This window comes from Lathyrus oleraceus, chromosome 7 (assembly GCF_024323335.1).
Source record: "Lathyrus oleraceus cultivar Zhongwan6 chromosome 7, CAAS_Psat_ZW6_1.0, whole genome shotgun sequence".
Classification (NCBI taxonomy): Eukaryota; Viridiplantae; Streptophyta; class Magnoliopsida; order Fabales; family Fabaceae; genus Lathyrus; species Lathyrus oleraceus.
The window spans coordinates 492,885,806-492,898,951 of record NC_066585.1 but is presented as its reverse complement, the minus strand read 5'-3'; the positions used below and the strand labels follow the sequence as shown (position 1 = coordinate 492,898,951).

The window sequence follows — 13,146 nt, the reverse complement described above, 5'->3', positions numbered from 1 at the left end:
AAAGGGAACAAAAGGCCAAAAACTTAAATGAGGTTGTTAGTTCTTTTTATCTTTTGAAATTAAAGTCAATATGGTTAAATTTATTTACAAGTTTGATTAAGAAAAATGTTTGAAAAATCAATGGCATAAGGCCAAAGTTTCTACTCATTAAAACAAGTCTAAGTTGAAAACACAAACAAAGAAGGTTTTGAAAATAGGGAGAGATTTTGAAATTAAATAAGTGGGAGGAGATGAAGGGAATGCACTAGACAAAAATTAAAAGTTAAGATTAGAAAATATATGACTAATGAGATGCAATCCACAAGACAAGAATGTCAGATAGAAATTCATTTCTTTTGGACTTTTGAGCAAGCAATAAGCATAATCAAACATCCAAGAAAATCATATGAACACCAAGGCATCAAATAAAGATAGCCATAACATCCAAGCAAGCACTTCAATAGCTAGCAGTCTTCAATGTCTTCCAATGTATCCGATGAAATATTCCTTGGCAAACTCTCAGAAACAATCATCAGACATCAATCACAAGGTCAAAACAACTGATTAAACATATCAACAATATAATAGATTAACCAAGGGCACTCAAGGTTTGCATCAGATGAAAGGCACAATTAAGGATAACTCATCTCAAATAGTGGCATTGGCCAAGTCCTCAAAGCATAGGGAGGTTGCCTATTCTAAATCCAAAAGTTCAGATCAAGTCCATCAGTCCACCAACACATTTTTTAAGATTTTTTGTTATTTATTAAGTATTTTAAGGTCCTAAGACCACAAACAAAACAAAATCACAAGCACATAATATATACAATCACAAGATATGACTCAAGTGAGCAAAAATAAAAATGACTGAAACATAAACATCTTGCATGGAATGTAAATGGCAATGAATGATAAAGGTACTGAAATTTAAATTGTATTAAGTAAATGACTTGAAAGTAAAGCAATATTAATAAGGAGTTAGTCAAATGTTAGTGAAGAGTTCAATTTGTTTAAGCCATTCTTTGGAGAACACTCAATCATCCATTCACAAGTATGAAGACCTAAACCAAGACATCATCCATGAGAAGGGCTCCAACTTGGATAAATCAACAAGTATGCCACTAGCTCTCATTAATGGAAAAAGGTCAAGTCTTCACATAATGCCATGAAGAATGGGAGACTTACAATATCACTTACAAGAATGCTATGCCTTTTGGGACATATTTAGCTCTATGTTAAGCAATCGTAATTGGACTTATGTAGAAGTCACAACTTTCTGAGGTCGGACAATAAAAATATTGGTGTTAATACATGTTAGAGACATGGTACAAAGAACCAAGCTCCTCAAATATACCACACACAAATATAAAGTGGGAGGGACCTATCTTAGTCAGGCTCATGTTGATTCATCTGACACAAGGTCATTGATGAATCAACTAGCATTTTACTTGAAGAGAATTCATTGGTCAATGATGGATTGGGGAAGAATAGGGATGGAGATGAAGAGGGGAGGAGAAATAGAAACCCAAATTGATCATATGAGGAATTTCATCTGATCAATACCATCCATTTATTTTGAGGGATGAAATGTACATTTCATCAACCCCATAAGTCCAATAGTATTGATCAAAATGGAAGTTCAAATCAACAATGATCAAGGACAAACAGAAATTCAAACATCACAAAGTCAATCAAATGGCTCAATAATATTTTTTAACAATTAATCAATTAAAATCAAATTAAAAATGAATTAAAATGCATTTTTCAAAAGTAAAAACCTCGAATCCTTTCAAATCACCAAATAAATGACCAAGGGATTTATCCTAGGTCAAACAAGGTCAAAGGACCTTAGACAAAAAATTTGAGAATCTTTGGAAAGTCAGAAGTATTTAAAAATATTTTAAACAAGTCCAAAATCATTTAATTCACAAAAAATATCAAAATTAATCCAAAAAATGATTTTAATTCATAATGTGGAAGAGGAAAATATTTAAATATTTTTGGTGAAAGTCCCATATTTTTTGGATTAAAAATGAACTAAAAAAAAGAGCAATTAAAAGAAAATCAGAAATTAAAATAAAAAGCAAAAAAACAAGGGCCATCAAATCTCCCTCATTAATTGAGGTGGCATGCCCTTGAAAGTATAATTTGACCTTTATCAAAGAATAAAAGTTGGATAATACATATTGAAATTAATCATGAAACTTGGATGGCCTTCATATCGTTAAAAATGAGAAAGTTATGACTCTTGGAAGTTGACCTTCCATCTAGGGCACAAACAAAATGACCTATAATATTTCACCATAAAACATGACTTTCCAAGAAAAATGAGCTCTTGATTACAACATGAAAGTTGTTTGTAATGTCATAAAGAGTAACGTTTCTCTTGGAATCATTTTCATATGACAAAAATTGTAGGAGATAGGGTCTAGGGAACCCCAAATTTGACCAGTTGACTTCTCTGGTTAACCTCCTTGAACCAACTTGCAAACTTGAAGTTATTTTGTTCTTTAGGGATCATGGAGAATCATATATGCTTGAGATGATATATAATGAAGTATACCTTGATATCTTTGACCAATTGATGAAGAAACTTGCTAAGGAAGTCACACAAGATACCCAGATGAGTTGGGGCTTCCAAGGCAAACAAGCTTCAAAATCTTGATGAATTCTTGATCAAAATCAAAATTAAAGAACATGGGGATCCATATATGATACTTAGAACCATTATGAACCTTTTCTTGATTGATCCCTTGCATTGAGGGTCTCAAACCCTAGATATGAACTTGGTGGGGCACAAATGGACACACACACCTACAAAAGAAACAAAGCTACACATAGACATATTTTTGGTATTTTGGCTAATAAACAAAAGAAAATAAAGTATGATACAATCAAAAGTGCTTGGTGATCTCTCCCAATGCAAACCTAATGAATGAGGGGTGAGGAGGATACCAAGGTGTGATCCCAAAGTCAATGCAAATGATGAGATATCATGAGGGATCTTAGGGTCAAAATTGGGGTCTTACAACATGTTAAAGAAAGTTGTCCATGTATTATGTTAAGTTGACTATAAGTCATAACTATTTGAATCAATTCAGAAGCTTTCCTTATTTGATTCAAAGGTTTATGTAACTTTTGACTCGAGTCAAGGACTTCATGAATATATTCATGAAGGTGCCTCTAAAGTTGATTTTGGTTCACTTTGCGTGAATCGAGTCAGGAGCCAATTTGAATAGAGTTATAGGTATGAAATTCCAAATTGAATTGATTCAGGATGCTAATTTGAAGTGATTCATTTTAGACTCGACTCAGGTCAACTGCCCAATTGACTTGAGTAATGGAAATACTAAATCGATTCATTTAGTTCCTTTTTTACTCATTTCGTATGAATTATCTCTTACACCTATAAATATAGGTTTCATTTCCTCATTTCCTAAGAGATCAATTTTTTTCAGTTAGAAAAAGCTTTGCAAACACAACTTCTTTCTCTATCAAATCTTCATCTTAATCATGCTTATGGAAAACAATCTCTTGTGTGTGTGTGATTCTTAATTGTGGGGAAAAAATAGAGATCTAATTGTTCATTGAAGTTTGTAGATTTTTGCAAATAAGTATTTTGATCTTGGAAATTTCATAGGCTTGAAATTTCTAGAAGGAAAAAGAAGAGTGAGATTTTCTCCATGGTAGTGGAGTTTTTCTGTGGACCTGTCAACTTGTTGAAGATAACGATTAAAGGCTTGTAATTTCAAGATTGAGTGAAGATTGGAAAATTTATCAAGATTGGAATCCATCAAAAGTTAAAGATCAAGATCTTGGGTAAAGATCAAAGTTTAGTGGTGGTATCTAGTTGCAAACAAGTTCTATTAAGAAGAAAGGAAGAAGATAGATTGGGTTATTATAGTTTATATTTTTCTTATCTGAATTGTTGTAACACGAACCAAACTCAAAAATCATATTAACATAAGACATAAATTTTCGCTGGTTCACCATCGAAGATTAGATGTAAGTTCGTGTGAGGATGATAACACCGAACTAGTATATATCATGGTGCATTCTCTCTCTCTCTCTCTCTCTCTCTCTCTCTCTCTCTCGTTTAAAATTTCATGTTTGGGTTTGCTATTTAAATTCATTGCATTTATAGTCTTGATTTGAAAAAGTTTAGGTTTGATTATAATTGTTCTTCGAAAGGATATTGTTAATTGATTATTGTGTGAGAATTGAAATTAGAATTGCTTTCATATTGAAGAATAGTTAAATTCTTTAAACATATCGTTGAAACTTTAACCATTAATGATTACATTATCTTTTACCTCATTACAAACCTTTGGTGTCTGTATAGCATAAATCATCTTCCAATATCTTAAAACCTTTTTTAAAAAACTTTTCACCATATTCGTTTCCGCTTGTGTAATCCGATTTCAAATTAAATAGAATGGATTTTTAATTGTCTATTTAACCCCCCCTTCTAGACAAATTACTCCATATTCAAAACAACAATTCACATCAAAATCTGATTCTTTTGATAAGGTTTAATAACCTCAAAAATTTTATTGAATATGGCACAAATTGATCATAAGGGAGTGTGTAATAGAGCCCTGATTTTCACTGGTGAAAATTATGCCTATTGGAAGGATTGCATGTACGTACACCTTATGTCCATAGATATACAATATTGGTTAGCCATTGAAGAATACCTTATGTTTCTCAAGAGTATGTTGATGGTGTATCAGTTGTAAAACCACTTAAAGATTGGACTGAGTCCGAAACTAAAAAGACGTCTTATGATTTGAAGGCGAGAAATATACTCATCTCATCATTGAGCATGAACGTATATTTTTCTATATCACATTGTAAGATGGCTCAAGCAATGTGGAATTCTGTTCGAGTTCTCTATGAGGGAACCGAAGATGTTAAGCAATCTAATATCAATACTCTAATAGAGGAATTTGAACTCTTTCGCATGGAACCCGGTAAAACCGTGGCCTCCATACAGATGAGGTTTTCCCATATAATCAATAAACTTGAAAATTTGGGTAAAACCACTTCTAATCAAGATTTTGCTAATAAGAATTTGAGTTCTATGTGGAGCTAGCTGAAATATGCCCACCGAACACATCACACGCTCGAAGGTATAACAGAGTCACCACCAAACTTTATTTATCCCGAAAGAAGGAAGGGGAAATATAGAGAAAAACCCAAGGGAAAAAAAGAAACACAGAGAAACGAGTAAGGGAATCGGTTATGCAAGGGGAAGGTATTAGTACCTCTTACATCCATGGTATTCCATGAGAACCGTCTTGAATTCTCTTGTATGGATGGGTGTTGCTATCTTCATGTACCTGAAAAACACAAAATGGGTTAGAAAAGGAGTGCTCAAAGAGGATTAGGCCCCTTTTGCCTACGTATTCTCATAGTGCAATGAGAAAGTCAGAGCGTTGTAATTCGAAGAACCAGAGAGAGAAAAGGGGTAAAGAAAGAAAAGTTCTTGCCATGGATTCACATCCTCGTCCGTACGTATTCTCATAGTGCAATGAGAAAGTCAGAGCTCCATAGTTCGAAGGACAAAGATTAAGAAAGAGATAAGATTGAAGGTGATGTTTAAATTAAAAGAAAAGGACAAGGGTTAACCATGAAGGTGTGTCCCAAAAGAAAAGTAATTGCAATGGTGTTTAAACCAACATAAATGAAACTTGTTAAAGCCGAAGACTCACATGATAAGGGTCTTACCAAAGCACTGGGTCTAACATGGTAAGGGAGGAAAGCAGGAACTTGTCAATGCAGGAGACTCACATGACAAGGGTCTTACCAGAGCACTGGGTCTAACATGGTAAGGAAGAGGGAATAACCATAAAGGTGTCAACCCAGGAATACTCATAAAGGTGTAAACCCTCAAATAAGTGATTGAAAATGGTGTTTAAACCAACAAGAAAACTTGTCAAATCTGGAGACTCACATGACAAGGGTCTTACCAAAGCACATGGACTGATATGGTCAGGAAATAGGAATAACCATAAAGGTTCAACCCAAGGAATAACCATAGAGGTTTCAACCCTCAAAGAAGTGATTGCAAATGGTGTTTAAACCAAGAAGATTTGAAGAAAGGAGACATAAAGGCTAGGGAAGACTTGACAGTGAACCAAATAGAATTGGACTAAAGTCTATGAATAAAGGCAAATACTATAAGCAACTGGTCATTCATCCCGTACTCAGATATATTATAGACAAGTGTAGGGAGGATACCCTCTCATCATTATCTATATCTTAAGGCTCATGGCATGAAAACCTAGTCAATGACTGACAAGTTGTTGGAGTAGGGTCCTATAGAAACTTCTGGGGATGAGTTAGATGAATGACTGCTGATCAAATTTATAATCCACTGAGGGTCTTGAAGAGGATGAAGCTCCAAAGTATTAAAGCCAAGTCTTATCATGTAATCAAGGAACTTATGGTCACTTGACAAAGACAAAAGGGGAAGTGTAACAGATAAAGGGATTTAGTAGATCAAATATGAATTTGATCAAGCCAAATCAGAGGAATAGAATTGATGAACAAAAAGGATGCATGAACATACAAAACTAACCTAAGGTCTCATTGTCAAGTAGCACAAGAGAAAGCCACATGGGTGTAAGGTGTACTATCTTATGTCTCATTGTTAGGTAGCCCAAGAGAAAGTCATGTGTGTGTATGAGTGTGTTAATCCTAAGAAGATGTATGCAAGAGGAAATAGTGATAAAGCAGATGAAATAACACACAGAAAACTAAGGGTTCAACAAACAGGAGCAAGTCAGAGTGTCCATAAGGTCTCAGAGTCCAAGACCCCTCCAAGTCAAGCAAAGGGTCTAAATCCTAAGTCAAAGTCTAAAGTCCAAAAGGTCTTCAATACTCCAGATCATTCATATGATTAAGATTACATCCAAGTTACTTTATCATGTTTTGATTAATTAAGATTAACAAGCAAGTAACAAAACAAGATAAGGGAAACAAATGAATATGATATGATGAAGTGATATGATGATAATGGGACATGAAATTAAAGTGCCTTAAGTAAATGACATAAACTTAAACGATAAGAAAGTAAATGGAAGTAATGTAAAGATCAAGATTATTATTACGAGTTAGTGGTTAGTTAATGATGTCGGGACAATGACAATGTATGTGTCAAACAAGTTAGAGAATTAACATAAAGTTAATCTCAAACAACAATGTCACACAATGAGTAAAGCAAAAGAGATGAAGATGGAAAAAGGTAAAAGAGAGAATCAAGCCAATTACATGGGATCATTCTACCCTCAAATCAAAGAACTCAAAATATGGCGCATCGAGGGTTAACATATTATTGATGCAAAGTATTGAAGATGATTCATAATCATCTATCAACAGTTTTGGATCAAAGAAGGTTGATCAAGCTCAAGTCCATCTATCAATGATTTGTGATGAGGAAGTACATATCAACCAAGCAATCAAGTCAACTCAAAACATCATGAGGTCAACAAAAAATCAAAATAAAATGAATTAAAATAATTTAATATTGATTAAATAAAGAAAATAAAAGGATAAATCTCAAAGAGAGGTCAAAGAATCAAATAAAAGTCCAAGAAAAATGTGGAAGTCAACAAAATTATGAGAAGTTTGACCTCAAAAGTTAGGGTCAAAAATGTTTTAAAATAATTAAAATAAAAATACCAAAAAAAATTAAATGGAAAATAAAAGAAAATAAAAATTTAATGAAAAAATGATTTTAAAAAAATGCAAAAAATGGAATGGTATAGAAAATAGTTTTATGGAATTATATATAAAAAATTGGATAAAAAAATAATAAGGGAACTATTTTTAATGATTTTAAAAGAAAATGAAATAAAATGAAATTAAAACATTTCAAATGCAACCACTATTGGAGGTGTCATGCACTGATTGGCAGGGATATTTCAAATTGCCTCCAAAGCGCACGCATAACTTCATCTTCAACCTCCAGATTTTAATTTTTGCAACTTCATGAACTCATGTTTTTAACATGAATCAACCATGGATTTAGATGTGAAACACCTCATCGTTTATGTCTCCCTACATCAAAGCGATTGATTTTCTTTGAACAGGGAGAATTTTCTCACAAATTTGAAGAACCCTAGTTCTTCAAAGTAAAATTAAATGGTTAGTATCAAAAATAAATGGCAAAGAGGTTAGGGCTTTTGATCAGAGAAAACTCACGAAGAGAATGGTAACTTGTTTGCTTGAAATGGTAACTCGTATCTACCTTCTCGATTAAAGCTTCAAAAGTCAACAATGATGGATCCAGAAACAAGGTTGCAGAAGGATTCAGACTAAATCAAATCTTCAAACACCTTCAGAGGATGTCGATGAAGGATTCTGGGCAGAGAATTGGAAGGAAAATAGCTTGAATAAAAAAAGAGAGTGTCTGGTTATTTGAGGTATCGAGCTTCAACTGTTTCAGATTTTTCTTGGATTTCAAAGCTTGAAAATATAGGATAATCACTCCAATAATTATAGGGAATGAAATGGGATCAAAATATGTGTGGAATTGACTCGAATTCGTGTGAATTGAGTGGAAAATTTCAGATCCCGAACATGTGAAAGTGTGATGCCAAACTCGTGCATTTGAAGCTTTTCAGGTCGTTTTAAGTTGTGGTCAAATGTGTTTGGTCATGTGTAATTGATTTTCACGCGTGAGAAGTGGCCCCTAAAGTGTTTTGTGCAAGTTTCAACATTATAGATCAAAGACCAAAACAGAGTTGGATCACCAAGTTCAAGCTTAGGTCAAATTCAATCCACTCATGCGTTTTGTGATTTTCTTTGAGACAAATGTTAGCTTCATGGAGTAGAATAATATGTAAAAATAATCAATCCAAGAGGATCTTTGAGGTGAAAAATATGTGCATGTAAAGTTGAGGTCGTGACCTGAAAAATTGGCTAGGAAAATGGTTAAGCACCTTGAAGCATGCTAGATCATGTTGAGGTCCGATGTTCATGATGCCATAACTTTTGATTCCCTCGTACATTTTGATCCAAACTTAGACCAAATGATATGTTCCATAAGCTTAACACAATGAAAAAGGAATGGGGTCAAAAAGATAATTTAACTGAAAATGGCAAGGGCGGAAAGTAGGGGTCATGGCAAGGTTTTGGCCCAAATTGGCAACTTGGTCATTGGCACAAATGAGGTCTTAAATGGATGAATTGATGTTTGAACCTTGAATAAAAGTTGTATAGGATCCAAAAAGGCACATTTTTATTTAAGAATCAAGGAATTTGGATAAACATTAAGGAAGTTATGGAGTTTGGATCAAAGGCATGACATACTTGCAAAACTAGGTCAACCAGACTTGTACACCTCTTGCAAGCTTGATGTTTTCTTGCATTTCAAGCCATGATGATGAATGAACGAGCATCCCTTGATGAAATATTGATGAGGTCTTGAGTTATCTTGAAGATATCTTGAAGATTGAGTGATGTGGCATAGAAATAAACACATGAACCACCTTTGACACACCATGAACAAACTTGCATTCCACTTGGCCCAAAAGACCTTGTTCTTACCTTGATTTGAAGCATGATCACCTATATGAGTAACAAGAGAAAAAAGCACCATATCTAAATGAAATTAAAGTTAGTTGACAAGCAAAACAGAGGGAAATCCTAGTGTTAAGGTACAATACACAATATGACCATGCTCGTGATCCAAAGACCAAATGCAATGATCATGCATGACATGATTTGGATGTATGCAAAAAATAAAAGGGAGGGTAAATTTTGGGGTATGACATTTGCCCCTATTTAATCATCTTTAATATAAAGGTGCGAATTACATTAGCTTTTCGAATGTTCGAGGTAAAAGATGAGTAAATACAAGAGTAGCCGAAAATTTGCCTAAGAAAGGGAGAATTGTAAAGAGCAACAGATAAACCGGTTGGTTTAATCTGCTGGGGATAAACTGAAATATTTTGCAGGGGAGATAAATTAGATGCAAAAGGAATGTTTGATATGCATAATTGTATGGTTGTAATGCATGATTGTCTATTTATGATGTGTATGCAATGTAATAGCAAAGTAAAGTTGGTTGGAGGACGGAGAGACTTCGACTCTTTAGTAACCAATATTAGAGAACTCTACAGGGGAAAGATTCTAGATTACCACTATTACCAGGGAAAAAGCCTGCTGGCTAAGGACTACCATCTGACTCTGCTTGGGGAAAGAGGCGTGCATGATTGGTTTAAGCAAAAGTAGATAGATATAACCATACAACAAGTGCTAACCATAGACTACTGATAATTCACTGGGGTGCTTTAAAAAATAAAAATAATGCATATATATTTTCCTTTTGATTTAGATTTTTATTATTCTCAAAGTTTTATGGTATTATGCAATCAAGATTGACATTTATTTTGCAAACAAAAATAAAACATGAGAATTCACTGAATAACGACTGAATTTATTGATTATGGAAAATTTGTAAATGTAGAGAGTGTACAAGGATGCAAAAATTCTTAAAGAGGAGATTGCAAAAATTGAAAAGAAAATTAAATGGCAATCGGAAATTTGTTTGACTTTCCACTGGTCGCAACATTGGTTGTCATTCATTGTAATACTGAGCTCCAAACTTTGCTTTAGTTGATGATGATTGGACTCATCTGATGTCACTTGAGGTCAAACTGAGAGTTAAGTTAAGAGTGAGTGAAAGTGAGATTGTACTCAAAAGACAACAATAGGATATAGTCAAATTCCTTTATCCCTAACTTTTGCATGGATTTTTTTATTCTTTTGTCCACCGAGATGCCATTTTTGCCTAAGTCGCCATTTCGGGTTTTCAACTTAGGGGGCTATATTTTGTTTGTTTACTCCTTAACTTTTGCATGGACATTTCATTTTTTTGGTCCATAGGGATAGCCATTTTTGCCAAGATTTGTTCCGACGAGTTCCAATCTAGTGGAATTTATACTCATTTTTTCTAGGCATAATATTTTTTGACTATATCTGAGTTCACTGGCATTGACAAGTCATCTCCATCCATTGTGTTGAGAATGAGAGCCCCTCATGAGAAGGCCTTCTTGATAATAAATGGCCCTTCATAGTTGGGAGTGTATGTGAGAAAGTCTTTTGAGCACAAGTTCACCGACTTGGAATGAGCGAGGAAAAATCTTCTTATCAAAAGCTCTCTTGAGGCGTCGTTGGTATAACTGACCATGAAAAACGGCCGTCAAGCGCTTCTCTTCAATGAGATTCAGTTGATCATATCTGGACTACTCCCACTCAGCCTCATCGAGGTCTGCTTCCATGATGACCCTTAGAGAAGGTATTTCAACTTTAATAGGTAGGACAACCTCCATTCCATATACTAGAAAATAAGGAGTTGCCCAAGTAGAAGTACGCAATGAATATCCATAACCTTGTAGAGAAAATGGAAGCATCTCATGCCAATCCATGTAGGTTTTAACCATCTTTTGGATAATTCTCTTGATATTCTTGTTAGCTTCTTCAATAACGTCATTCATCTTGGGCCGGTACGACGAAGAGTTGTGATGCCCGATCTTGAATTCATGACACAACTCACTCATCACCTTGTTATTCAGGTTACTGGAATTGTTAGTAATAATCTTGCTAGGAATACTATAAAGACAAATAATTTCTTTCTTGATAAACTTTGCAACCACTTGTCTCGTGATGTTTGCATATGAAGCAACCTCGACCCATTTTGTGAATTAGTCAATGACAACAAGAATAAAATGACGACCGTTGGAAGCCTTCGGCTCGATCATGACGATCATATCAATACCCCACATGGAGAAAGGCCAAGGATAAGTCAAGACATTGCAAAGGAGTTGGAGGAACATGAATTTTGTCACCAAAAATCTGGAACTTGGGACACCTCTTAACTAAGTTGTAACAATCCACTTCCATTATAGTACAACAATATCCGGCCCGGAGAATATCCTTAGCCATAACAGGCCCCTTAGCATGTACACCTTCACAACCCTCATGTATGGACCTTATGGTCATGCTTTCTTCGTGTCTATCCACACATCTAAGCAACACGAAATCATAATTCCTCTTGTACAAAACATCCCCATTCAAGAAAAACTTAGAAAAGAACCTTCTCAAAGCTTTCTTATCTATGATGGATTCTTTCTCGGGATATTCCCGTCTTTCCAGATATCTCTTAATGTCATAGAACCAAGGATTATCGTCACATTCAGCCTCCATTGCTAGACAGTGCGCTGGTTCATCCAAGTGGTCAATGCGGATGACAGGTGCTTCATTCTTCCACTTGACTTTAAACATGGATGAAAGAGTAGCTAGAGCATCAGCTAACTGATTCTCTTCCCTTGGAATATAATGAAAAGTGATTTCATCAAAATAAGAATTAATTTTACAATGTGTTATCTGTACAGAATTAACTTCTTATCCCGAGTTTCCCAAACTCCTCGGACTTGACTGATTACTAAAGCAGAGTCTCCAAAAACTTTAAGAATCTTGATTCTCAAGTCGATGAAGACTTCAATATCAGAGATACATGCTTCATATTCGGCCATGTTGTTTGTACAATCAAAGCAAAGTTTGGCGGTGAATGGATAATGAAAACCAGTTGGAGATGTAATTACTGCCTCTATTCCATAACCTTTAGTATTATAGGCACCGTCTAACATGAGCGTCCATCGGGCTCCTGGTTCAGGTCCTTCGCCAGGTCCAGGAATATTGAAGTCTCTAATGAACATGATGTCCTCGTCGGGAAAGTCAAACTTGATAGGCTGATAACCGTCCACAGGTTGATGGGCAAGGTAGTCAGACAAAACACTCCCCTTGATGGCTTTTTGAGTCATATGTTGAATGTCGTACTCGATTAACAATGTTTGTCATCGATAAATTCTTCCACTGACGACGAGCTTCTAAAAAATGCACTTTATCAGATCCATCTTGGATATAAAAAAAGTTGTATGACAAGTCATATATTGTCTCAGGCGTCGAGCTGCCCAAGCTAAAACATAACAAGTCTCCTGCAATAGTGAGTATCTGGTCTCACATTCAGTAAACTTCTTGCTCAGGTAATAGATTGCATGCTCTTTATGGCCCGTGCCATCATGTTGACCCAAAACACAACCCACGATTCATCTAGCACGATGAGATATATGATTAGTGGCATACCAGGCACTGGTG

At 34.9% G+C, this 13,146-nt stretch overlaps 1 protein-coding gene across 1 annotated transcript; it reads right to left on the bottom strand.

The window, feature by feature from the left end:
- Positions 1-11,234: 11,234 nt before the first annotated feature.
- LOC127104522 (uncharacterized) lies at positions 11,235-12,812 on the bottom strand. The gene is made up of 3 exons (XM_051041706.1): positions 12,382-12,812; positions 11,768-12,316; positions 11,235-11,601 (listed from the first exon to the last, which is right to left on the bottom strand). Exons 1-3 carry the CDS (start codon positions 12,810-12,812, stop codon positions 11,235-11,237), a joined length of 1,347 nt encoding a protein of 448 aa, XP_050897663.1.
- Between the last annotated feature and the right edge of the window lie 334 nt (positions 12,813-13,146).

Bases quoted from the DNA above. Each gene is read 5' to 3' on its own strand.
- LOC127104522 (XM_051041706.1), bottom strand. From the start codon at position 12,812: ATGACTCAAAAAGCCATCAAGGGGAGTGTTTTGTCTGACTACCTTGCC. The intron at 12,317-12,381 runs GTACAGATAACA...TTATATTCCAAG, and splicing joins CGGGATAAGAAGTTAATTCT to GGAAGAGAATCAGTTAGCTG. The intron at 11,602-11,767 runs GTATTGATATGA...TTGTCTTTATAG, and splicing joins TTGGCCTTTCTCCATGTGGG to TATTCCTAGCAAGATTATTA.